Source organism: Anas acuta, chromosome 2, assembly GCF_963932015.1.
Source record: "Anas acuta chromosome 2, bAnaAcu1.1, whole genome shotgun sequence".
NCBI lineage: Eukaryota > Metazoa > Chordata > Aves > Anseriformes > Anatidae > Anas > Anas acuta.
In genome coordinates this window covers 81139648-81166986 of record NC_088980.1, presented here as the reverse complement: position 1 = coordinate 81166986, position 27339 = coordinate 81139648, and the positions used below count along the sequence as shown (strand labels likewise).

General features: G+C 42.8%; 1 protein-coding gene across 3 annotated transcripts in view; it reads left to right on the top strand.

Annotated features, from left to right (window-relative positions):
- Positions 1–27339, top strand: part of SLC22A23 (solute carrier family 22 member 23) — a 95230-nt gene that overhangs the window by 48046 nt on the left and 19845 nt on the right. For 2 of the 3 annotated variants that reach the window (XM_068670962.1, XM_068670963.1), the window contains 2 exons: positions 19299–19467; positions 21714–21841. In XM_068670962.1, the coding sequence (XP_068527063.1) occupies positions 19299–19467; positions 21714–21841 (297 nt within the window). Of the gene's footprint in view, positions 1–19298; positions 19468–21713; positions 21842–26995; positions 27109–27339 lie in introns of those variants that run through there. The other variant, XM_068670964.1, reaches the window with a different exon arrangement.

Sequence of the window (27339 nt, the reverse complement as noted above, 5' to 3'; positions counted from 1 at the left end):
AAATGATGTGCAATATATCAGATTTTATAATAGATGGGTACTGTGGAAGATGCGTTTCCTGCTGAGGAGCAGGGAGAGGCAGTCAGAGAGAGGGGATGGTGTAGACTGTTAAAAAACAAAAAAAATCTTCCATCCAGTCATTAGCAGGGAATATTTGATCATAGAAAGGCTTTGTGTGGGAGGACCAGGATTTCTCGACCTTGCTTCAGTTCTCTGAAATTTTCTGGAACAGAAACAATCGAAGAAGAGTGATGGATTTGATGTCTGCACAGAGACATTGTGTCAGTTTGTATTGGAGATATCCAGACCAGCAGGCACTAGGGGAGTTTGGGCTATTGCTTTTCTGTTTTGTTGATTCAAACCCAGATGTATTTGCAGTCAGAGCAAGAAGTTTTAGTTAAGTCTTAATGCACAGACTAGCAGACCAAGGAAATCCCTGTACATGCATTGTATTTCTTACAATACCTGATGACACTTTTGGGGTACGGCTCCTTCTGGAAGGGAAGCTGGGTAGTTTCTAGAATTGTCTTGCATTTTGTTTTTGTTTTTTTTACTGGTGCTCGTTTGGTGTATTCATTTGTCCGAAATTATCACTTGTTTGAAGGTCAAAACCAAACCCGCTTGAGTGTAAACACGTTGGTTCCTTTTTATTTGTTCCTTGGAAAAAGCTGGAAAGAGGCTGTTTATAAGGATATGCATTCCTTGCTTATAGTGCTTTGACTGGCTCCTTAAGCGCTTGGATGAGAAGAATGTGTTGTGATCATTCAACCCAGCTGAATTTACGTGCCTGGCGATAAGACTGTTCTGGGAAATGGAAAGAAAGCATAGAAATATATTTAAAGGGTGGAACTGTAGGGAACCTACACAAAAGCGAATTCAAACTCAATTAAGTGGATTTGAATTCACTTGTCTAATCTCCCTGGCCAAAGGATCATTTGCTCTGTAAATGCATTTATGTGTTGACTTGTTGCTTTTTTCCCTCCCCTAGTTGTGTGCTGTCTATTCTCGGTTCTGAGATTTAAGAATGCTTTTTTTTTTTTTTTTTTAAATGCTGGTTAAGAGTGTCATACAAAGTTATTGTTTCTGAGCATTGCCTCTTCTATGTCAAACATTTAGTGTCAAAGCAGTTTGTAGAGTGCTCTTCCCCACAGCTTAATTGAGGAAGAGTTTTTCAAATCAAAGCCACCTCTGCTGCCTACTTTTTTTTTTTTTTTTTCCCAAAAAAAAGTGTTATTGAAAGGCACATCTAAAATTCTGTTATTGCAAAATACTCGAATGTTAGGAAATTTGGAAAGCAACAGCAGTGGTCTGGCCTTCCCCATCCCATAACTGCACAGCTCTGTCTCAAGTAAAATGCCATCAGCCAAACACTGTTACAGTGTGCCAGAATATTGAGACTCTGGTTTTATGATGCAGTAAATGTGGTTTTAAGATGTTTTTTGTGGGATCAGATGCATTCTACACCCATGTGGCATGATAGGTTTATTCAGTATAGATTCACCCTGCCAGTTCTTCTTCGCATGCACGAAATCGTATGTATGAAGGCTTTTCTCCAATCCCTTCCAGCAAATCTCAGTCAATTATTGCCTGTCTGCTACTGTATCTGCACAGGTCAGATATTACTGCCCTGCCACTGACATTGAACTTAACTGGTTACTCTGAAAACTGTGACTTTCCACAAAAGCTTCTCTTTTACGGTGGCTAATGTGGGGAAGTATTGGACAGTGACAACCATCGACATCTTTGAGCCAGAAAACACGATAGAAAGAGCAGTTGTAGAATCCAAAAGCCTTCAACATTTTGTCTGTAAGGCAGAAGGACAAGAAACTTTGCTCAGCCCATCCTTCCGATAGCATTTGTTTTCAGTTGATGGAAAAGGTCGGGGTGAGCGGTGGAAACTGAAGGAGGCAGAGGCTTTGTATGGTTGTATAGGGAAGGCAGGAGAAATGAAGAAAGTAGAGTTTTGCACAGCTGTTTTGCACCTGTAAGGTCTAGGGCAAGGACACCTTGGTCTTAGCACTCTTCCTCATCAACCACAATCAGTATAAAAGAACCATAATTCAATGTCTTTAGAAGTTTATGCCCTATAAGTGCCGAAATAATTACAAAGTACCTTTTGGGATGCGGGAGCATTTATGTGTTCAGGGTCAGGTCATAAGGGTTTGTTTACAAGCTGCTCAACTTGTACTTGCAGAAATAGCCCCAATCAGCTAGGTCAGGGTCCGCAACAGGGTCGTACACTGCTTAATGCAATCCACAAAATCACTGTGGTTCTGCTAATCATTGCAAGAGGTGGTGTGGGGAACACCAAGAGTTGGCTACGGATCTTCTATTCCAGCCTTCAGGCTGAAACCCTAGCTTAAAATCAGAGCTAAATTATTTAAGATGCTTTTCAAAAAGGAAGTAACTGATCACTGGCTGGTAGTAATTCAAATATGTTGACTTGTAATTAAATATAGTTTTCACATTCATTTGGCACTGCTCCTGGAAAACTGGGTGGGTGCACACTGTATCTCTGTAGACATGCTTACCAAAGCAGTTGTAGGACTCAGCTCACGCTTGCTCAGATCCCTGATTAATGGATGTTTTTTCCTTGTGTTTTGTGCCAAGCTGCACTTGGATGGAAAATGGAATTAAAAAGCACAAATATTGTTTATAAACTAATTATTAGTGAAATAAAAGCTTGTTCACAAGCTCTTCTGCTTAAGCAAAATGGAAGTTTATAAAAACATGTTTCTGTTCTTTATTGCAAACCAGTCTTGTAAAACAAAGGGAGCATTGTGGCTTTTTGTTTCTGGTCACCACGTCCTTCAAGTTGGAGTTTGATATTATGGTAGATAACGCAGTGGATACTGGAGGAAAGAGAAGAACAAGCTTTTGGTGACCTGAAACTTCCCTACTCCCGTAGATACTTTTCAGTGTCAAGTTTGAAGCCTGTAGAAGTAGGTTAATTTAAACAAACTGCAATTAACAAAATATTCTTTGCACATCTGGGGAAACGTATAGCTGTCAAAAGCTGAGCAACACCTTCTGCAAACTCTCATTTCAGGACATTAGTCAATGGCTTCTGCAAGTTCAGTGTCTGGCTTTCTTTAAAACTGACAGCAGTTCCGTGTTTCACTTGAGTATTCTGAATTAATTTGTAAAATTTTAAGTTTCATTTTTTTATGATTAGTTTTAATTATGGTAAACATAATTGTGATTTTAACTGTGATTTTAATTGTACAGTTAAAAGGATTTGATTAAGGAATTGAAATAGGTCTGTTTTAAATCCAGCTGTAGAAATGCACAGAAAAGTGATTTGGAGTGGAAGGATTCCTCACTCCTAAACCACCACCCGCTCCAGTGGGTCTTGCTTGCTGGTAACCTCATCTTAAGATTGGGTAACCATCATACCCGAGTTATCCCCAGATGAAAACCAACATATCTGAATAGGCTTTCTAGGAAGGCAGGCTAATCCTATGCAATGTAGTGCCTTGGAGGTTTAAAAAACCAAAAACCTCAGTATCTGGGGGTATGTCTGAAAATAAGGATTTTTTTTTAAGATTTTTTTTTTAAGTTGAATTTCTATGAAAGCAAGCAAGTAGCATCAGACATAGATATTGTTCCTATTTCTTCTTTAACAGTTCCTTGATTTATTTTTTATTCCCCCCTCCCCCCCCATGTCTGAATGAAATCATGCAGTTAAGGCACCCTGTAGCACCATCAGCTTACTTCAGTGTTTTAAGACTTCAGTAAGCTTTAGCTGACATTTGAGAGCAGCTCTGTCCTCTGAGGGTATTGTACCTTGCAGACAAAATGGAGATCCAAATGTTCTCAAGTTGTGGAAACAGCTTAGCCATAGCTGTAAAAGCCGATGCAGAGGATGGTAGGTAAGTTTAAATGTAGCTGTAAGTAGGAAAAACATAGGTTTTTCCATGGGACAGCAGCCAAGGCACAACATTTTGCTGTTAGGCACTGAGGACTTCTGGGCTGATTGCTGTCATAGTGAAAGGAAGAACAATCCTCATGGTTTGCAGGAGTGGTGATGAGCAAGTAGAAAGCCAGAAATGTCTGGGGTGGGTGGGTTCGGCCACGAGAAGGAGATGGGTGCCAGGCTGCTTGGGATGCAGCTCCTTTGGGAGGGAAAGCTGTGGTCCCTGAATGAGGATGCTTCCCTTTGCTCACTCTGCATCTGCTTGGTGCAGGAGCCTGGCACACTGCCTGCCTGTAAAAGTAAGTACCACTGCAGCAGAGAAATAGGCAAAACGTGTGTTTTGGTTAGTGTCTCCAAGGAAGCTCGTTAGGAAGAGAAATGTCTGAATTCTCACGTGGCACCAACTTGTGTTCCCTGATTTCCCATGCAGAAGACACGCTCTGTCTGCTTCCTGAGGAGAAAAAAAAATTACTCTTCAAGCTCTCTCTTTTGTCACTTACCTCTGTTTGCTTATGAGACTTAGGAGGACCTTATTCCTTCAAACAGCTATCCCAATTCAAAGGAGACCCAGTGGCCTCTCAGAGAGGCCTCTGACAGTGGCCACTGTCCCCCTGCTGTGCCTGCTGGTGACAGACATTGTCCTTGGGGCTATACAGCCATCTGGGAGCGTGCTGGGAACCAGGGACTGCCAACTTTAAGTCTTATTTCATTGCCTGGCCTACCTCATAGTTTCACATGTGATTTTATTTTGTTTAATGAAAAAAAAATTTATAATCTTAAATGCCATGTTATTTTTCTATTTTCCTTGGAAAAAAAATAAATATATGAATGAGTGGGAGTTTACTCAAGTGGAAGAAATGACCTCCACTTCCCAGAAAAGGGGATCCACTAGTGTTGGTTTTCCAGCAGCAAATAGCACTGGTGAGAGCAAGGTGTTGACCATGCTTCAGATGATTTTGCAGCCATCTGTTTTCAGCTGTGTTTTTGATCAACATGATATTTTCATTCTGTCGGGTTCAGAATGAAATAATGTCTCAAATAGTCTTTTTATTTAAAAAAAAAAAAAAAATCAGTTTGTAACCATTCAAACTGCAGAAAGATTGCTTGGGGGTGTTGTAAGACCCAGCTTTTGAATCTTTCAGATGTGATACTCTTAGCTAGCCAGGTTTTTGGAGAAAGACAGCAATGCATGTTGGCTGCGTTATGATACTGGGTTCTGAAGCAAATGCAGCTTCTCTTTATTCTGAAGCATTACAAATTATTTCCAGGATTCAAGGGCCAGTTATAGTTGCCCTGCTTTTGAGACAAAGGTCAGGAGATGAAGATGAACTACTCTTTCCCTCCAACCCACCCATGTTCTGCCAAGGCATAGAAGAGAAACCCAGATCACTTCATGGTGAAAGAGCCCTGCAGATATGCAGATATCGCATTCCTACCTAGGTAAATTCCCCATTGCGTTTTGGAGCAAGGATTAGTTTTGCTGCTTTCTTGAGCTGGAGTAAAGCATTGTGTGGATTTCTACAGAGCTGTTTAAACCTATACCAGAAACGATCGGCCTGCGAGCAGAGGTGGAACAATTCCTGCATGTTTTGAGAGGCAGTACATTTTGTGTTAGGATCCTTTGGTGATAAGAGCGATGTGGTATAAATAGCGGTAAATATTAACTCACTGCACATGCTGCAGCCCACAGTCACTGAGTGGTTTGTGTGTGAAACCATGGCAGGAAGAGGCCAGGACCAAACTAAGCATCAGATCTAAGAGAACTTGTTTCTTGGGCTACGGGAGTGTTTTCAGTGTAAGGCTTCCTTCTTGAAATATGTTTTTTGGTTGAAAATGTTGGTTTGCTGCTGTGATGATATTCTTTCAACGTAGTACCAATGGTCCTGTCAAGAATGTCCAGAACAGTTCTTCTGATGTTGACCTGCGATGTCCCATTATCTGCTGTTCTGTTCTGTTTGTCTTGAATAATAACTTCAAATTTCTTTGTAATAATGATTTCCTATTCTTTCCTGAAATAAACTGTGCTTTCTACGAATGTTTCTAGGAGGTTAATGAATACTGCAGAGAAGGGAAAATCCTTTTAATAGGCAAGTGAATCAGATATGATGTATGAAAATTAATGGTTAGACCTCGAGCTTTAAATCTGTTATAAATAGTTCGGTGTGGATATACAGCACGAAGATGTTCTTAGAAGCACCAATTCCAAGCATTGTTATTTATTCTGTCTGTATCTCTGAATAACTTTAATCTGTTTTTTCCAAACAACTAAGTTTACAATTGATGCGTTTAGGACCTGTGCCTGAATACATTGACCTCTGTTACATTATTCATGTTTTGGTGAGGGAGAGGATACAAAAAGCATTTTCTTCTTTTTTTTTTTTTCCTTAACCCCTCAACATCTGTTTCCTTTTTTGTTATGCTTGTGCAGGCCTTAGCTAAAATGGAAAAATCAGCTTTGAATCTTTGTATCTTTTAGGAAGGATGTGCAATGATTGTTGAAATGAAAAATACAGCTGGTGCTTGGATAGTTGGTTTTGTATGCTAGCTACTGACAAGCCAATAATAAATCAGTGCTAGGCTCGTGCGCCTGCACTTTTCCTTCTTTGCACAGAACTTGGATATATTTTGCTGCCTCCTCTCCTTTGTGTGCTGGACTGCATGGGGAGTTTTCCTGTTCTGCAGGAGGATTTTGAAATGAAGTTGCTACCACGCTTCAGATCTTAATCTGCGCCACTGTTTGCAGATGATTCTCCACCAGCCAGCCAGGTCAATATTAAAACCGTCAAAAACCCTGCGGGCCTGTCTGTATCAGCATTTCCAATTTTCTCATATCTGGAGTTCAGAAATTGGCTGTAATTGGGAAGCAGCCCCAAGCACAGGGGTGCAGCGGAGAAAAGCAGTAGGCTTGTGTCGTCACTCGACGCCAAGCTGTGTTGCTTCTGAGGAGCTCAGTAGTGTTGGAAACCAGTTGCATCATTATCTTGGTATCTACACTGCAGGCATTTTTTTTTTTTTCAGTGAACAATTTGCCTTGTTCAATTTCTGTGCTACCTGTTTGCCTTCTCCTTTTAGGAGCTTGCATATTGCTTTTTGTAAGTCGTAGCTGCAATAATAAATGTGTTGATGTGGCTAGGCTCGTACCTGGGTGATGGTTTGATTTTTATTTATTTTCTTTCTCAATCCTTCCCTCAATTCCACCAGCCCACCTAAAACAACAACAACATCTGTCATCACAGTTGCTTCTGCTTTGATTTTTGTGGTTTTGCAGAAGAGCTGCTGGTGACAGCAGCACAGCAATGGCAGTGGCACTCCAGTGGTAACTAGCTCTGCAGTTTTCATGCGTGTAAATCCTCAGCCTTCCTGTGTCCATTTGTTTCCATTTCAAAGGTGGCCACCCTCTTAGATGAGTTTATTTTAATCAAATGCACGTGAGTACATGGCTGTGTTGTGGCCAGGTTATTTATAGGTGGCTATGCCAGATGCAAAATGATCTGAGCAACAGCTTCTGGACAGGTTAAAGGAAAATCCAACTCATGGAGAAGTCTGTACCTACAGTTTAACTCCATAGGAGTAAAGGCACAGGAGTGTGTTGCCTGCATTTGAGGGTAAGGGAAATCCATTAATGGCAGTGAAACTTTTGCAGGTTGTTTGCCTGGGTGTTTCCTGGCAATTTACCATCACACAGTGAACACTGGAAGATGCAACTATCTGTAATGTCCAGAGTTAGATGATGTTGCTTGCCTCCTCAGATGTAGGAGGCTGCTGGGTTTTGGTATAGATGTAAAGTCTTAGGCCTGTGAGCATCAGGGCACTTGACATCAACTCAGATTAAACCAGATGAAATTTCAGCTTGTGGAGCTTGTTCTTTGCTTACAGATATTACCTGTGTACCCAGCCTGATGGACATCTTTTTCTGCACTGAAATGAGTGCTGTGGAGTCCCGTGTTTCTTTCACAGGTGAATTCTGGCCTATTCAGGCATGGTTGTAAATTATATATATATATATATATATATATATATATATATATATATATATGTATCTGTACATATAGTATACATATAAAGAGTGCAGCACCAAGTAACCCTTTGAAAGCCAGCTCCCTTTCAGGCTCCGGCAGGCTGCATGCTGCAAAGCCAATGCCTGGCACCTTGTGCTCACCTGTGACTCAGGGTATTTTGTCATCCAGCATTTAGGAACACCAGGCATTTCCTCTCCTTTGGACAAAAGCAGAAAATGAAGTAGTTTTATTTAGAAACTTTTTTCTTGTTGTTTACTTCCATCTATTCTTGCTCTTGGTAGAACTGGCATTCCTCCTTCCATATGGAACATCTGGTGAAACGATAGATGTGAGGAAGAGACTGAAGAAGCAGCTTGACTGAAGTGTTATTTAATGGATGGTTTTCTAGAATTTAGGTGTTTTATCGTGGCTTAACCATATAGGAACATCCTTTAAAATAAGGAAACAGTGACAGTAACAGAAGCTCCTGTTCTTAGAAACCTGAGCTTAAAATTACCCTGGTAAAAGGCCAGTGCCTGGCCAGGAGGCCTGCAGTACTGCAGGACATCTGGAAGCATTGTGCAAATGAGGAGGGAAGTGTAAAGAGACTTATGAGGAGGGAAGTGTAAAGAGACTTTCACTTGGTTTACATTTCTCTACAGCTTCATGCAGGGGCTTTTTGGGGGTGTCCAGCTAGTCCCTGGTGGGAAGGGTGGGCAGACCTCAGCAGGCTGGTGGTCACCTCCATCCCTGCTCTCCCCATGGGACTCGCAGGCCTTGTGCTTTTGGCACATGGTTTCTTCTGGTCACGCTGAGTAGCAGGCTCAGATGTGTCGAGGCTGTAGTCTTCAACCCACGTGTGCACAGTCTAAGCTGTTGAATTTTAGCACACCTGCTCCGATCCTAGACCTCATGGTTAAGAGGTTCTTCTAAGCCCTCAGTCAGACCTGAAGCAGGCAAAAAAAGCTCTTCCTTTTAAGACTGTGCTTCAAGTAGTGAGGACTACAATGAAAAATTATAAAGCTGTTTTTCTTCCTTTAGTTCATAAATAGCATAGCATGCCTATCCCTCTTAGGTCTGTGGTAGAAGCTTTTGGTTTGCAACTTAGGATTTATTTTTTTTATTGTTGTTCAGGACCCGTAGTTCTGCTCTTTATTTATTTATTTTCATGACTCTCTCGTGTTACTCCTTCTCATTTACTTACTTATTTTTGCCCTCGGCTCAGAATTCAAGAAGCATCCCAATTATACAGCCCTCCGAGCTTTACCCTTCGTTGTGCAAGCACCGGAGTTCAGTATAATAAATACGGCTGCTCTTTGGCAGCACTCTCCACATGTCTTTCATAGCTGAAGGGTTTACAGCATTTCCAAATGTCTTCTGCTTTTTTTTTCTTCAACTTCTGATTAGAAACATCGCTCAGCAAGGCAGAGGAGCAGTTCAAATTTCCTCTGCTTTTGTACACATCTCTCTGTCTCCCCTGCCTTTCTTCTCTATTGCTACAGGAGGGTGGTAAATGTGTTTTTTTTCCTGATGTATCTGAAACTGGACCCTCATCAGGTGATGTCCAGGACCACATGCTGTGGATTGCTGGCGTTTCCTGCATAGGAGGCAACTCTCTGCCTCTACCCACATGTCTTGCTTTGCCTTTGACCTTGCATTGGCACAGATAGAGAAGCACCACTCAGTTGGACCTACCCTTCGAAACCTACGAGTCACATAGAGAAGTGCTTGGGAATCGGTAAGGAAGAGGTTAAATATTGATCTCCGTGGGGTGGAGGCAGTGCAGGTATGCATCTTCACAGTTTTAGCCACAGTGGTGATGCGTACAAAGTTGAGTCATGTTATCAGAGCAAGTGAAACCCGCTTCCATGAAATGCAGTTGGATCCTTGCCAGGGAGTTCAGTTTCTTTTAAACGTTGTGTTATTAATTGCTTAAGCAATTCGTTCTGGTTTTATTTGGAACAAATCAGCAAGTGTTGCCATATTTCAAACTCGTCTGCAAGTGGCAGGGTTTTGCTGAAAGAGGTCTTTCACTGGTGAGGATGAGCATCCTCTGCAGGAAGGTCGCTTTTTTCCCCAGCATACTTACCAACCTCCACGAAAGGAGGATATTAAAGAATGTGAGTTTTCTCATTTTCGAAGTTATTGCAAATCAGTAGGAAATGGAGAGGTTTTGCCATCTGTTGAGCAGAAATATTTAGCTCTTACCAGAGTTTTATCAGGCTATATTGGTATTTTACCCTTCTAGAGCAAGTCTGCTTGGGTTGTAAGTCCGTATGGAGTGTTGGAAAAACTCACGTATTTTTCAGGGATCCCATCCTGGGAAAACTTCAGATCCCGGCAGATGGTTTTGGATGGTCTGTTGCGGTATTGCGTGGGCATACCTAGCACAGCAATTGTAATGCTAGCAGGTCTTTCATTGTTCTTCACCCTCAAGTCAAATTTTACCACTTTGAAGGATTCTGGTTCTTCAGGAAAAAGAAAAAAAAAAATTGTTCACAGGTGGTGTTTGTAAATTTAGCAAGGAAGAAATTTGAATCTAAATCTGAGTTGAGAATCTGAAGTCTTTAATTCTATACATGACAGGAGGAATGTGAGATATGTTCCACTGTACTAAACTCTGATCGTGCAACAAGAGGTGCTGTCCTCCCATGTTAACCCAGTGGCCTTCTGCTGAAGTCATGCAAGAAAAAGTGAATTTGTTCTCTTGCCTCTTTCAAGAGGAATCCTAGAAAAAACTGTGAAAGAGCTCTCTCAATGTGCTGCAGTTTGTCTGCTTGTGCCATGGCAAGGTCCACCAAATGGCCTCTCAAGGCCGCTGCGAAGAATATGATGCAGGAACTTCTTTTTCCCTTACAAAGGCTTTTTGATTTCATTTCCTTTTTCGTTGTTGAAGGCTTGTTTTTTGGGGGGGATGTGTTTTTTTTGTTTGTTCTGCTCCCTCTTGGGTGTGTTATGTGGAACATTAAAGCTAGCTGGAAGATGGAAGAGGAAAACCAATACCCACACATCTTCCAACTGTGCATTGGCCAATTCTGGATCAACAGGAATTTGCTAGCCATGGATACTACTAAAGGTTCATTGCCTCACTTTTTGTATTGTCATGGGGTTGAAATTAGAGGAGGTGTGACCAGAGGCCATCCTGCTTGCACTGATTCCTGGCGCTATGGTTTGCGTATCGTTCGGCATGTTCCTCGCTCGCTGCATGGGTGTTTTCATTCAGTATCCCTGTCTCTGCATTTCCCAGGTCTGTGTCAGTTTTCGTGCTGAATCCCTGAGCACTATCTAATGCAAAAGTCACCTGCTAGTCTGAACAGCCCTTCCTTCTCCAGCAGATGGGCGCCTTGATGAAAGCTCCCGAAATACAATGGCTTATTGGCTCTGAATCTCCAGAGTTTCTCCTTCACGGTGTTTACGAGACGACTGAGCAGAGTGCCTGGTGGCATAAATCTTTAAAAACAAGGATACCCCAGGGGCACAGCGTGCGACAGCCTCTCACAAACGTGCTTACTAAATGCTTTTGGCTGAATTGGCTGCCTAGCCCCTAGAGGGGCTGCAGGAAGCATCTCCCGAGCGGGGCTTCTGGGCACTGCCCCTCACTGCCCTACTGCCTTGGTGAGCTCAGAAATGTTTAGTAAATGCCTAACATCTTGTTTTGGGTTTACTTTTTCATGCTCGCCTTTTTGGGGACTGTCATCTGCCTGGAGGTTGCGAACTGAGATTTAGAAACAGCTGCTGTTGGCAACTTATTTGCCACTTGGTTAATTAAGAGATTGCCATGCAGATTCGCATCTATTGAATTTCTTCTCTCTGCTTATTTTAAGTGGCTACAATATTGTTGAAATTTTCTGACAAATACAGATGCAGAATCCTTTCATCTGAAGCATAAAAGAAAATGAGCTCCTCTGATGCTTCTTGCACTGTGGCTTTTGTTTCAGCTGCTCTCATTCATTCCCGTCAAGAAGACGCCAATTGTGATTTAGATCCTGCCAAGAGAAAAGGGGCCAGCTGTTGTGAACAGCAGAGGTGTTAGGTTTGCAAAATATTCGTGTGATCAGCTGTGTGTTTCCTTTGGAGCAAGGCACCTTTTTGGAACAAGGAATAATGAAATATATTTCCATACAATCTTAGTCTGGCACACAAATAAAAACACAATCTTAGCATGGTTTTGGAGAGGCTGGGGTGGGGGGAATAGGAAGTTATAGACTGGAGGTGGAAAACAATTGTTTTTATAGGTAGTTAATGTATATGAAGGCTTATCTCCTATATACATGTAAGCTTTTTTAATCACTGTTGCAGTCACATTTAAATTAAGTCACCTGTATTCTGAAATCAGCATGTTCTGTATCTACCAGTTTCTCGCACCCTTTGTCACTGCTGTTGTGGTTTCCAGGGCCATCCTCTGGATTTTATTCCCTAACGCTATTGTTCACACACAGGAACTGTCACCAAAAACCAGTGCTGGCTGCGTGCTGCTGCAGGGCTGCGTTCCTCTGGAAGCAGGATAGATGGCAACTATTCCGGCAGTGCCAAAAACGTGACTTAACATTTGTTTGGTTTCATTGTCTGGTGTAATAAAAGGCAGCGTGGTGTGTTGAAGGTATCCTGTGTGGCCTGCTTTGGGAGTTTGCCTTGCAAGCAACATCTTGGTGCAGCATCACTGCTGCTGTGGGCAGCCAAAAGTGGGCTGCAGCTGGAAGGAGGGCTCCTCCCAAAATCATATCAGCTTTTTTCTCTTACAGGGGAGATTCAGGAAAAGCAGGGCAATGTGCCTTGTGGTTTGGGCTGGTTTTTGGACAAGAGGTGTTGCCGTGCTTACTCATTTGATGCTGCACATCTCAGTTCGTGTTGCAGCCCTTGTGCTAGCCGAGGCCTGGCAGTGAGCCCGCAGCTGTAGCCCAGGCCTGGTGCTCCTACACCAGCTGAACCCACGGTGTGGTTTTGGTGAGAAAGACACCTGTTCGGATGAAATATTGACTTATTTCATAGCTCAGTCTGGTAGGTAGCAGGCAGCTGTGCTGGTCAGGAGCAGGGGGTGCTACTGAGGTGTCACTGGGGCATCTGTCACCCCAGGCCATGTCAGCGCACGGGTGACTGGTTTGACACACGTTAAAAACATTAATTAGGTGTAAGTGGTGGGCTAGTGTGTGTTTAAAAGAAACCCTCCCCAAACCTACTATGTGTAGAAAAGTACCTTTGAAGGAGCACCCATGTCCTTTCACAGCTGTACTTTAGAATAAGTTTTGTCCTGCTGTGCTGTTGGGTCGTTGGAGGTTTAGTCTATTACTGCTGTCCTTGCTTGACAACAGATTGGATTTCTCCAGAGAGGAAATTAGATTTTTCCTTTCCTTTCACTCCATCTCTGTCGTTTGTTTACATGAATTGGCTGATTGCGGTGCGTGTGATAACCTTTCCTTCCCCATGCTGCTCTATTTGCTGTTCCTTAATAAACTGTATTTACACACAGAGCTTCCTCAGCTGCTTCTGGTGACAGCAGAAACGATGAAGAGAAAGCTCAGTGTCTACACGGAGCCGAGAGCACACGCAGGCTTAACCTGTGCCGCTTCAGCCTGTGCTGGATTAGGAGTGTGCTGATGGAGGCAAGGAGTGGCCTTAGCCCTTGGCTGAGGCTGGCAGAGTTTGCAAGTTTGAGTCTCGATGCTTTTTTCCTTTCTCTGGCTCTGAGAGGCACGCGCAGCTCTGGTGCATTAGGATGCTACCATCATCAGTGATTTCTGGTGTCCTGCATTTTACACCTAGTACCATATTACCTGTGCTTTCCTCTGGCTGGCTGATGTGCCAGGGCTTTGTGCAACTGCAATTGTTTTCCTCCCTTTTTGGGGTAGGGCTTGCAACCTGAGAGTCCTTGGAGGGAGTGTTGGGTATATAGTAACAGGGTAGAAACTGCCAAAAATGGTGATTTTTTTTTCCTCTTTCTGGTAGCATTTTTAGAACTATAACCATGAAAATGAATCCGGAGTCAGTTCGTCTCCTCCCCCCCTCAGTGGGAAGGCTGCAGCCCAGACTTCAGGTGCTTTGCCCTGGCTGTTTTCTCCAGGGGATAATCCTATATAATTACAGTCTTGGCAGCTCATAGCCTGAAACTGGGAGGGGGGAGAGAAAACTGCAAAGGCACAGAAAGCAGCTAGCTTGTGGTTTCTGTTGTAGCTAGCGCTTGGACCGCATTGCAAGAATTGCTTTGTGTTTTGGGACTGGAGATGAGTGAGTGAATGCTAGAGAGTTGCTCAGGCAGTGGGATTTAACCTCTTTTCCCTCTTGATATATTATTTGCAAATGACTTTTTTTTTTTTTTTAAATAAGTCTTTGCTATTCTTCATTGTGCAAATATCCTGTGAGAATAAATGTCAGCCTCTGAGGACAAACGAGAAGGCTTCTGAAATCTGAAGCAAACGGTCTGCTACCAGCACACAAGGGTGAGACCAAGTAAGAAAGGATGAGATGTGGCCCTTAATCCCTTCGCAGCCCACCCAACGGGGTCTGAAGGAGCTGGGTTAAGCAGGTTTTGAGCCATACCTGTGGCAGCACAAGCTGATGTCAGCCCAGTGTTACTGCAGTTCTTCCTCCCCAGTCACTCGTCCATGTGTCCATCTCCTCTGCAGAGGCTCCCCATTAGCTCCCTCCTCTCATCTGTGCCCCAGCCTGAGCTGGCAGCCCCTCAGCTTTGTAAAACCTTGTCAGCCATGCAGGGATGTGTGGTGGAGCACTGTCCTCTTCCAAAAAATTGAGGCTTTTTGGTGAGCTGTTGGAGGGGGCAATTAATTTTGGTGTGGAACAAGCTAGAGCCCTGGTTCCTTTTGCAAGCTATCCTTATGTTTCCAAAAACTATTAAAAAGAAAAAGAGAAGTGGGAGCTTTCAGGACTAATGGCTCTCTGCAGATGCTCTGAAAAACGCAGGTCTGAGATGTGCCATACCTCATCTGCCTACAGCAGCACTCCAGAAACATCTTAGTGTCTGCTCCACTCCCAGAGCTCTTCCAGATGCACTGGTCTCCAGATTAAATGACTTAAACAGCATGCGTTGGTTCAAGTACTGGACAATTGTAGGGAATTAATTCATGGATGTTTATGCACAACCTCTTCTTGGTAAAACCGCAGATGCATTTGCAGAAGGGCCTCTCAGCACTTCATTTGGTCCGTGCAATGAATCTGCTTTTCCCTTCTTTTTAACAAAGATCCCAAAGGGCTGCATAGCAGGCGAAATGCAGTGGGTTTTGTGTGTGAGAGGGAGAAAATGAATCCCGTTTAAAGAAAAGTAATTTTGGTATTATAAAACCTGGTTGGTAGGTCTTATCTGCCTGTCTCCGGCGGCATGCTGTGGCTGCTGAGAAATAACAAAGCTCTCATTTCCAGTTGTCTCTTCAGTTTGGTCTGTCAAGAAAATCTTATTCCAGCCTTGCCGCTGTTGTCACGTAATATGCAGTGTGGATCGGGTGAGGATTTGTGCATGACAATGTTGCTCTCAGTGTTTAGTCTGCCAGGCCCTAAATACTACTTACTGTGCTTTTTAGACACGTTTGGAAAATGCTGCAGGTTGGAAACCTCTGTTGAGCTCTGCATTCACCTAAGGTGCAAGAGGATGCCCTGACAACCTGGTGGTTAAAGCTGGGTGGTCAGAGAGCCTGACCGAGCTCTGCCCTGTAGGTCCATCGGTGCCTTTCTTTCCATGAAACTTGGCTTCTCTGTGACCCGAGGGCTGGCTCTGCACCAGCCAAGGACACAAGACTAGGACATCTCCAAGACTGTTCCCACTGGGAAGCGTGGGGAGCATCGAGTGAGAGCCCTCCAGGTGCTGAGGGAAAAGCTCCCCTATCTAAAAGGTTTAACACATCCCAGGGGTGCGTGTGGCTCTGCTAGAGGCCAGGCAGAGCCATTGCTGCAGTGCTGGAAAAGGACAGTGTATGAGGGCATGTATGTGTAGCAGAGGAGCCCTGAGTGCTCTGAAGTCTGACCTCTTAGTACACTAGAAAATGTTGTTTTGAACATCTTTTTCTTGAGCTTGGCCTTTGTCATTGAGAGCAGCCAATGTTGCTGCTGTGGTTCTTATTCCCTTGGCTAGTATCTGAAATGATTTCCCATGGGATTTCTGAATAACTCAGCGAGAGATGTTTCAGGACAAAGTGATTTTTTTTCCCAAGTCTGTGAGTGGGAAGATTTTGCACAACCACACTCGTTCTCTCATGGATTTCATTCATTTATGCTCTCACATCTATGCTCTCACAAGTACCAATATGTGCGTGTCTACATGTGCATGGTTTTTGTGACACAGAGCACATGAGGCAGTGGCTGCTGAGTCCTCATCGCATCCCCAAGGCTGTTCTAGGCAAGCAGCAAACCAATCTTGTGTTTTCAGTTTTGGCTGCAGTCATGTTCCTTGCAACTTCTTGATAATTTTTTTTTTCCATGCTGCTTTTGTTACTTGATTGAAGTCACAGATGGGGCATGATTGGCACAATGGGCACGTGCCAGTGCCATGCTCTGCCCATCCCTCTAGTGCCTGCTCATCTGCTCACTCTCACTGGCCATGGTACTGTTCCCTTAGTGCCATGATGAGTCTCTGTGCAATGCAACAAACCTTGAATGGTTTTGCTTAAATTAAACCAAACAGCCACCAGAAGTGCTTGATGCCCTGGTCAGGTGCCTGTGGTTCATGCAGAGGCTCCCAGCAGTAGATTTATGAGCTGTAAGGCTGGTAAACAGTGACCCAATCGTTTCTGTAGTGGAATGACACAAAGATAGAGTCCCAAAGAAGGATTTCTACACTTTCAGCTTCTGCATTTCCCAACCAGATTGCGTGTTGTGCAATGAGGCTTGTGGTTTGTGTCTCGTGTCCATGGGGCACGTGGGGATCACGTCTGCACCACGCATAGGGTTAGGCAATTGTCTTCAGGAAGAGAGGTACTGGGCAAGCAAGCAAGGTCTTTTTTGTGCCTGTCTCCTTGCCCACACAATTTTTTTCCAAGTGGAGCAGCTGGGTATATCCAGGAGTTTGTGATGCTGATGGTTGTTTCCACAATTTGTGTGTATGATAAGGGTTTACTTGACTCTCTCTGCTCAGCAAAGTAATTGAGGAGAAAACATTTCTGCTGAAGGAAAGAAATGGACCTTTCTTGCCAGCTTAGCCACCGAGGAATGAAGTTGATTTCTGTCCTGCAGCAATTGTACATGAGCCAGTAATGGATCGTGTGAACTGGGTGAAAACTGGTGTGGACACAGAGGTCTGGTGGCCAAGCACATCGAGGCACCAGTGAGAGCATCAGCAGGGTGCAGGAAGCCTTTGCTAGGCCTGGGGCAGAGCTGAAACAAGCCTGGCTGCTAAATGCTTGCTAAAAAACGCAAAGCTGAATATTTTATCATATCAAATTGAAGCTAGAGGTTTTGGAAAGTCGCTAGACTGTCCTCATATGTAGAACATTTATAAGGAGGTGTGATATTTCATATACATGAAGTGCCTGCTGAGGTCAGCTGAAAGTTGCACTCACCCAGCTATAGTGGGGTTTGTTGGTTTCTTTTTTTCATTCTTTGGCTTTTCTAGAGGAAAGGGCAAAAAGTGATCATATGCCTGTGATAATCCGGAAAAGAAAACAGATGTGAAACAGCCTCCAAAGTGACTTCCTTTCTGTACAGTGAATGACTGCTGCATATCGAGTGATGCACCAGTGACTCAAAACCACATACTTTTATTATTTTGATGCCTCTTTCTGACTTCATCCAGAAGTTGTTCTTGTCCCGGTTACTTTTTTTCATCTCATACTACCCCAAGCAGTGCAGTTGAGATGTCAAAGTCTTACCTACCTAATGCAGGCTTCCTGTTCCTATAGCAACAAAACTCGTCCTTGTACTTAATGAAGGCACACTGGAGCATGAGTAACTGCAACTTTAAGGCTTAGCAAAACAAACAGAAACACTTCATAGTTACAGATTAGAAAATAAAACGGAAGTGACCTCTCTGCATAGAATTAAAAAAATCGCCTAGGCTTGGGATCCTTCATTAGTAAGAATGAAGCCATATTCATGTCATAAGAAGCTCTGTGCTTTAATCTCATTTTCCTAATTAAAACGTAAAAGCCTTTTATACCAAGTGAGAGTCTTTGAGGATTTTTCCCCCCTTCCTTTCCCAAAGCTGCTCTGTTTGTGGTTAAGCTAATGAAAATTTGGGCTGCTCGCAACAGACACATTTTCCTTTTGTATTGGCAAAAATCCATCAGTGGCTTTTGTCATGGGCTAAAATAAAAGGAGGAAAAAAAAATGTGGTGTCTAATCCTATATTTGATCCGCAAGCTGGTTCCTGGTCAGTTAATATAAATCTGCATTACAGTGATAAATGCTGAACAAGCTACAGATGAGAGAGTGAATGAATGAGCAGCTGTCATCTCTTCCTATTGTCTGATGGCTTTTCAATTACAATTTTAACAACCATTAAATTTTAATTTAAAACAACCATAGGAAACATCCCAAGGAAAAACACCACAGTGCTGTCAGCAACATATCATGAGCGTTTATGAGCCTACATTTCTGTATTAGCATGCCGATAAGTTCTGCACAACATTTGTGGCAGGTTTATGGGCTTGATTATTAATCTGTAGAAGTGAGTGTAGGCAAGTGGGAAATTTGAAATAGTGGGTTCTATTGTATTCGTACTGGCAAAAACATTATTTATGTTGGAATGTATTTGCACAAGGCAGTCCAATTTTACTGCTGTTTCTTCTGGAGATTAAAAAAAAGAAAGCTGCCTTTCTGATAAATTCATTTTATTTTCTGAAGACTGAATAAAGATAGACGAAACTTGTGGTTTAAGGAGGTTTTTGTCTACTGAACTCACTTGTCACAAAGCAGCTGAGACAACTGATAGCAGTGATGGTGGTAAATTGCCCTACAGCAGAAGAAAGGATGGAGGGCAGGATAAGACAGAGAGGAGGCTGTCTTGTTTGAAAGTTGATCGAGATTAGGTATTGCAAAAACAAAAAGCAAACCCAGGAACAACCCACTCAGCAAAATCCGGCTTGAAACTGGCTGAGTCACAGCGTATTCAGCTGTGGGCAGGTGGCATCCCATATGAGTTGGGGGGCTGTATCCTGCTGAGAGTGGTGGTGCTCTGTCTACCAGCAGATTGATTGGAAAGGCACGTAGTGTCTTTGGGTATTATGAAAAGGCTTGACCCCAAATCTATGAATTATCTTTTTCCCTCCATTTTCCTTTAAAATCAGTCTATGTATGTGTGTTATATATGTATTTGTTTTATTAAAATGAAGGACGTTAAGACCTTGAAACCTTTGTGAAGTTAGGCACCTGGCCAGGGGGAAGTAGACCTGTGGACACCTTCGTTGGTGGGGTCCTGACGCCGCTGCATGTGCTCTGTGTTTCAGGGATAGAGCTCTGTCCTCCTGGGCACCGGTTCATGATCACCATGGTGGCGAGCTTCATCGAAATGGCGGGGCAGTTCCTCATGCCGGGGCTGGCTGCCCTCTGCAGGGACTGGCAGGTCCTCCAGGCGGTCATCATCTGCCCCTTCCTGCTGATGCTGCTCTACTGGGTGTAAGTATTGCTTCCTCCCATCATGTCCAAGTCAACACCAGCCCCTAACACTGGATTTGGAGGTGCTCACATAGGTTTTATGTGCTGAGGTGTGGTGGGGACCTGGGAGATGGCTCAACCATTGAGCTGAAAGTGGTACGTTGTCATTTTCTGGCTGTTGTGTCCCCTTTAAAGATGAAAAAGCCTCCTGAGAGGACACATCTCAGCCTAGCTGTTGTGGCTGCACAGCTAAATTTTCCCCTTAAACCTGCCCCGTGGTTCTGGGTTGTCACTGTTGGTTCCTTTGGCCTGGCTTAGCCGAGCTAAATATAACACACATCCGCTCGTGAGCAGCACCCTTGGACACTGCGTGTGTGTGAGGTGGCCAGCCCTGAGCCTCCCTGCTTAGGTTTCTCCCAAATTATCATGTGTTGGGATGATGGCACCGTTCCCACAGGTTACTTCTCCCATCCTGGTTTCTTCTGGTGTTCTGCCAGCGTGAGGCTCCAGGCCCGATGCTGCCTACCCTAGAGAAATGGGAGGCTCCCACCTTGGTGCTACCGGGTCTGTCTTCACCAGAACTTTATAAACCTCTCAAAAATCTTACTTTGTGCTTTTGTCTTAATAGTGACACACAGTGGTGGCACAACACAGCAGAGGCTTGCGAGAGCAGGATAGTACAAAAACGTAAGACTGAGAGCAGGCTAGGTAATTAATTTTAAAGGTAATGCTGACTAGATTAAAATGTTTACTTGCTATAAGCAAAGGAACAAAGGAATTGGAAAAATTCACTGCTTGCTACTTACCCACCACATACCCAGAGCAGAGTATGGATAACAGGACAAACTTTTGGATTGCAGGCTGCCTGAGTTTCCTCTTTTTTAATATAATTGTATACATGTATATATGTGTATGCATGTATAAATATGTGCATGTATAAACATACATGCACACACACACACACATATATATATTTTTTCTGTCAAAGATGAATTTCTTGCTAAGGGTGAAGTCCAAATTGCATCAGCCTTTAAAGGTAGCACCCTAACAGCGCCATTGACTGCACCACTGCTTAAAAGTACAAGAACGGAGGCAGCATCTGCAGCAAGGATTGGCACTTTGTGAAGGAAATTTGCGGTTTATTGTATATATGAAGTTAAAAGTTAGTTTTAAAATTTGTTCTTAGGAAGGTCTCTTAGAAGATGAGTGAAAATGAGGCCTAAATAAGAAAGAAAAATATGCTTATAGTCAAGTCTGAAACTATCTGTATTGATGCAAGTGTGGGGCTATTTTGTTTAAGATCTATGTATTTATTTTGCTTTTGTATGAAAATAAAATGTACTTATCTGGAAAAAAAACAGGAAATAATGGTTAATTACTCTGAAGAATCAGGTGAACGTCAGCATTTGAAGGAAACAAGCAGATGAAAAGTAAACTTTTTTATTTTATAACTCTATGTGTATGCTTTTAAGGCAACTCAATTAGCATAATGTTGTCTTTACTAGGGAAACTTTTATAGCAGCAACTGGATGTTGTCTGGGGCATAGACAGTACTGACCTGTATAAAAGAATGCCTTAAAATCTGTATATAGGGGAGATTTTTGGACGTTTAAACATTAAAAAAAAAAAAAAAAAAAAAAAAAAATGTTTCATTATAATCCTGGAAAGTAATTCTTCTCTTTCCTCTCTATCTTTACGTGAGAAATTCAAATCACTTCTGTCAGAAATTTTCCTACTGTGGTCTGAATTATCCTGCGTTAACTGCACAACTCATTTATTCCCTGCCTGGCAGCAAATGTCTATTGCATGCAGTGCTTCCTCCTTCTCCCTGCTCCTTCACAATGGTATTAGTAGGCAGAACTCCTCTAATATGTTATAAAATTCTAATACGTCCTATTTCAAGGTGATAGGATGGTTCCTGTATCATTTGTCAATCAGTGTAAAAGTGAATGTCACTACTTTCCATATTCTGAGCCCTTTTTATTAATTTTACAAGCCTTTTTCTGCTTTTTGAAAATAGTAATATTGCTCATGCATATTTAAATGAGCAGCTAATCACTATCACTTCTTTCTCTGCCAGAACTTGAAAAAAAAATCTAGAAACTTCCTAGAAACTTCCTAGAAATTGCACAAATTTGTCTAATTCCAGATGGTGAAGTAAAGCAATATCATTTGTACCGAGGAGAAACGTCATCCTTGTTAATTCAACAGACTGGGAGATACCTTCTAGAAAGAAAGTGACCCTAACGCATTTTTCATCTCTCAAGTATTTTCCCAGAGTCCCTCCGGTGGCTGATGGCTACGCAGCAGTTTGAGGCGTCCAAGGAACTTATCTTTCAGCTCACTCGCAAGAACAGGATGAACACGGAAAGCGACATCAAAGGAGTGGTGCCCGGTGAGTAGGACAGACAACCACAGGTCTGGCTGTTCAGGTGAAATTGCTTGCTCTTCTCTAAAGGCTGTGCATGGCGGTGCTGTCTGGAATTAAATAATCTATTTACCACCTGCAAAACCATCCTATTCATTCATTCATTCATTTTTTTTTCTCAAAAAACTGCTCCAAACTCCAGCACCATGTTTAATATTACTCAGCCTGTTGAACAGTCTTAATATTACAATCTCACCTGGCAGTGCCATATGCTTTTAGGGACATCTCTTGAATAATTTTGCCATGGCTGCAGAGAGCGCCATCAATTCAGCACGCCTCTGGAAAGTGTTTTAAGGAAGCTTCTGGTTGGGATCCTGCCCATCACGCAGCACTTGTTTTGTTGGCTGGGAGAAGTGGCAGCACTCAAGACACAATTTCTAAAACACCACTCCTGTGGCAGACCTAAATCACATCCCAGTTTCTCTTTAAAACCTTACTGCAGGAGGCATTTCGCCTTCTGCTCCTGTAGCTTCTGAACAATGCTGTCCTGCTGGTGACAGCAGTAGAGCTCCTCTCCTCCTCCTCCTCACAGGCTTGACAGTGCCCACAGATACCCGTTTTACAGTGTCCCCTGCAGTCTGTATCAGGCTACCTACTAGTCAGAAAAGAGTGGAAATGTATTAGGGTGTTTTTTGCAGTTTTTCATACCCTACCTACTATGACTCCGGGAACTGGAGAGGTACATCACTCCCACAGCTGTGCTCTCTGCATTTAGCTATTACTCGCTATCAAGAATCTCTGGAGTAGCTCAGGTCAGTCCTTGCTAAAGGTATCAATCAGCCCTGGGATAGACTGCATCCAGAATGGTAAAACATCACTGTTAAAATCAGTGCATTGTGAATGAAGCAGTCTTTATCAATAACATGCTTAAAAACTGATGGGACTAGGGAAAAGTCCAATTTGGGTCTGTGTTTCATCTTGGTATTGATACAAAGGCCAATGGTATGGTATTTCTGGTGCAGTTGGCAGACTTGTGTTAATTGTCATGTTTGCAGGTGAATTGTATGTCAGGGGTTTCCTGGATCTGCATCGAACATAGCATGGCTCTGCAATGTAAATGACATTTTTCTGGTAAAGCTCTGGAAAGCTCAAGGGTACAGAGCAGCTGTTAATGCAGTGATCTCCATCACTGTCTCTTTTTTTTGCAGATCTTTCCCAGAGTAAATGAACAATCTTGGAAAAAACTTGTTTCTGAGGCAATGAAATGTCTCACCATTGGACTTGGAGACAGCTCAAGCTGTCTAACCAGCTCTAAATTTGGCCTTTCTTAGCTAGGCAGTGTATTGAATTTACAGACAAAATAAAATGTATTTTTAAGGGGAAAAAAATAATTACCTGAGTTTCCTTTAAGGGAAATTGTAAAGATGCAACTCAGTGCTAGAGGGATTTATTTAAGCCACTTATAATGATATTGTCCACGGAGGAATGCTAAGTGTCAAAATGGTTTTATGACTATTACTTGTGACTGATTACTTTTTCCAGCAGTTTCACGGTAGGGGCACACTCCTGTTTAAGGAGGGACTCCCTTTCATGTGGAAACCAGTGTTATTACACATCTTGGTGCTATGGACTCTCTGCCTGCAAATATATTTAGACATAGCAGATGTCATAAGTTACCTTTTGCAGCCTTTCTACACGTAATACAGAACGTGCTCAGTTCTGCCTCCTTGCTGATGCTGGATTTGTTTTATGGTGTGAGGTCAGGTTGGTTTTGTTTTTTTTTTTTTTCCTTTTTGGCTTTGTCTTTTTTAAAGTCTCTCTGCAGCCCCACATGGTAAGGCTTTTCTAACCCAGCTCTGGAGCAATGCTTTATGTTTTGTAGGGAGAGAAAAACGAAGCAGTATCACATGGATGAAATGAACTTAACTAAAGATTTTGGAAGGGCATTCTTCTGGGTGCATGGGAGCATTGATCGTTTGAGTGAGGACAGGAGAAAAGCAGAAATTCTGAATGAAAAATATGATTAAAATGCACATCATATGTCTCTGGGTGGGTCTGTAAGCAGAAGAAAGCATATTTCTGCTTTTGTGTGTTGTAGTTGCATATACATAATTGCTGTAGCGGAGAATGGGCAAAAAGCTGGTATTCATGTGTGAGAAAGGGTGCTATTCAGCCTGATGCTGATATCTATTTCTGCTTGAATCCCTTGTGGAACTTTCCTATCTGAGTGAAGGTTTTTTGTTTGTTTGTGATTAGTTTTATTCTCTGCTTTCCATCCCAAAATGCTGGAAACTGTTTCACTCTAGTTAAGGCCCAATGTGTTGCCGTCTAATATTAGTCATAGCATCCTTGTGTGGCTGAGTTACTCGATGTGTCTAAGCAGTAAGCTGCTCCCATACAGTCCCTTCCAACTGGAAACCTCAGCGTAATTCTACTCACGTGTATCAGTCAAATTAGTGTGTGCTATGGCACAGATCATTACAGGAGTTGTACGCTCACATTTGGGGCAATTGGCAGATCTTTTGATTTTTGGTAGGAACAGTTTGCCATGGTGAGGAGATTTTTGGTTTTATTCGGATGCACTTTCTTCTTTAACACTTAAGAAAAGTAGATGTATTGATTTGATCTCTTTAAAGCATCTATAAACACTCCTAGGTCTCAAAATTTTACTAGCTGGTGCAACGCTTTGCCCTTCTTTAGTGACAGAAGTTTAAATTCGTTTTTACAACAAAATAAATATTGTTATCCAACTGCATATTGAAATGTCGCTTATAAAACAGGCTTAGTAAGTTTTGTTGACAAATTATGTCAAACACATTCAATTCCCATTATCCAAAAGAGTCAGCTTCAGTCATGAACAAATTAAATATTTTGATAATATTAATTTAGTGGAGGTTTTTCACTGCCAGGTTCTTCTAAAACCTCCACATCTCTTCCCTGTTCTCCTGTGAAGCAAGGAACAAACACATTTCAGTTGTAGCTATAGGACAGTCATTTTTAGCAATGTGAAGTAAATGCTAAGGAAGCAGAGAGAGTTTACTCTTTAGAGTTTTTAGGGAAATTGGAAATCCCAAAGCACCAACTGTCCTGACACCTTTTTAAAGGTGTGTTGTACATTAGCTGGTTTTTGTTATTTTGGTAGGGTGTATGTTTTTTCCTTCACCTTTTTCAGGGTTGGTTTGTTGGCTGGGAGAGATCACCTGCTGCAAGCTGGTCTCTGCTCTACCCATATCTAGCCCATCGCTTTATTTGGGTGCCTTTGGGAATGCACAGCTTGGGAAACCATAGCAGCAATTATCTAGGTGTCAGGTGTGATGCTCCCGTAGAAGCCTACCATGGTGTGTTTTTTCCTCGTCTTCACCTTTGGTCAGTGATGTTTCAGATGTTCCTTAGCAGAAAAAATGACTGCTCGACTGGGTGGAATAACAAAACCACCTTTCTGCTCAGCTCTAGGTGAAAACACAAACCAGGACACTCCTGTGGACACAGAGGATATAAGGTAGAGCCAGTCAGTGGAAGGAGGCACCAAAATATTTTTACAGCATGGAGGAATAATATTGACATAATTACAAGAGTGGCCAGCAAAGATCAAGCACCCAAATGTATGCAAATATTTTAAAGTGCAGAACCCTTTGTGGAGAGACAGAAGGGATACAGTGGAAACAAATATTGTGTGTGTGTGTGTGTATGTCTTGGTTGCAGTTAAGAAAGCTGTGGTTTTCAGAGGATTTTATTTGAATTTAAAAAATACAATTGTTCACCTTTCTTGCTTCTGAGCAATGTGCTGCCATCACTTTTATTTTGTACATAAGCTAGTTTTCTATTTCGTTTTGCAGCATATTTTTATTTTTCCCAATCATGAGGCTTGGATCTACACCCTTGCATGCTGTTTTTTTCATTAAGTAAATAACAGAAGGAAGGGTGAAAAGGCTTTATGTCTGAGTCAGTCTCTTTCCATAATGGGAGAGATTAACTCTCCCTACAAGCCTTTGATCATGCCCTTAGATCGGCACAGCTACAACTACTGTTTCAAAACAAAGACTGGGATGGGTGAAGAGCCAGGTGTACTAGCTAGAGAAAGAAAGCAAGTTCCCTGGCCCCATAACACCATGCGATGCTACTTCGTGCAAACCTGCTGGATGTGTTCCTTTATAGGATCCCATTTCTTGGTCCTTTAATGGTGAGCAACAAGAATAAGACTGTCCAAGGTGAGTCCTCTTCTGCTGGCTAGATGTACAGAAATGGAAGAGGAGCTCCTGCATGCACTGGCTATATCGCTGGTGAGGACAACAGTGACGTCTGACAGCTGCAGCGTTTGGAGGGGACAGGAGAAGAAGGCAGCACCGTGCCAAGTTTCTGCATTTTGTTGCTGCTGGAAAAAGCCGAATATGCTCTAAAATTAAAAAAAAATAAAAATAAAAATAAAGTAGCAGTGGTGGTCAGCTTCTCTTTAAGCTTGACTGACTTTGAGGAGGAGCTGGGCGTGGAGGGCTGCAGGACACCCTGGTGCTTCTGGCACTTTCACAGCCCACGTGCATGGAGGGGAGCGAGGAGAAGGAGACCTTGGGAACCAAGTGGAAGAGGAAAGCAAGTAGAGGGACTGGTGATGGAGACAAAATAAGGGAGAGAGTGAAAAGAGTTGTGGGGGCAAAGCATAAAAATAGTTTGGGCAGAGGCAACAAACCAGGGGTGATTAATGGCTGTGGATAAAGGAAAGAGGAGAGGTAGAGCATGGAGACCAAAGGCGCTGCGACCATTTGCTTCCTCCTTCCTTCAGAAGCTGTCAAGCCCAAGGATTCAGTCTTGGCATCCTTCTCCTGTGAAATCCACCTCTAAAATGTGTGCCTTGACTCTCTGTGCTGCCCAGCTTGCTTGCTCTCTGCTAAGATTTCCTCTATGGCTTCAGCTAGGTAGCAGCAGATAGCAGTAATGCGTGTGTAGCTATCTGAAACGTGATGGCCCAGATACAGTACCACACGATGGCATTTGAGGTATTCTTTGGTGGTTTTTCTTCTTTTTTTTTTTAATGTTGGTAACGTTAGAGAAATGTAAATGTTGACAAGTAATGCTTTGAGAGATGCAAAAAGTCAGGTTGCCTGGGGAACCCTTGCTTGGCCTCCTGGTGTGAAGGCATGATTGTAGAGCCTTTAATTGCATGATTACAACCTATTTTTTCCACAGGGCATAGGATGGACGAATCAGTGCATAGCATGGACGATGCTGTGGAAATGAAGCTCTTGTCTGTTCCTCATTTCTTGCAGAATTTGGAAGGTGTGTAGTGAATGAGGCAAGGGGCTGCAGAAAGAAAGAGCAGAGTCTTGGGGAAATGGAGCTGAATACCTCCTGAAGAGCTGTACCCTGTGTCCACCAGGGATGTTTTTGTACAATGATGGAAAATTCCCTGTAATCAGTCTCTTCCAGTGTTGTCACCAACCATGGCTTCTTCGGTGTCTGTCTCTAGCATGTAATTCTGGGGCTTGCTTTGCAGAAAAGTGGAGTTTTTATATCAACACCTACAGTGAGTG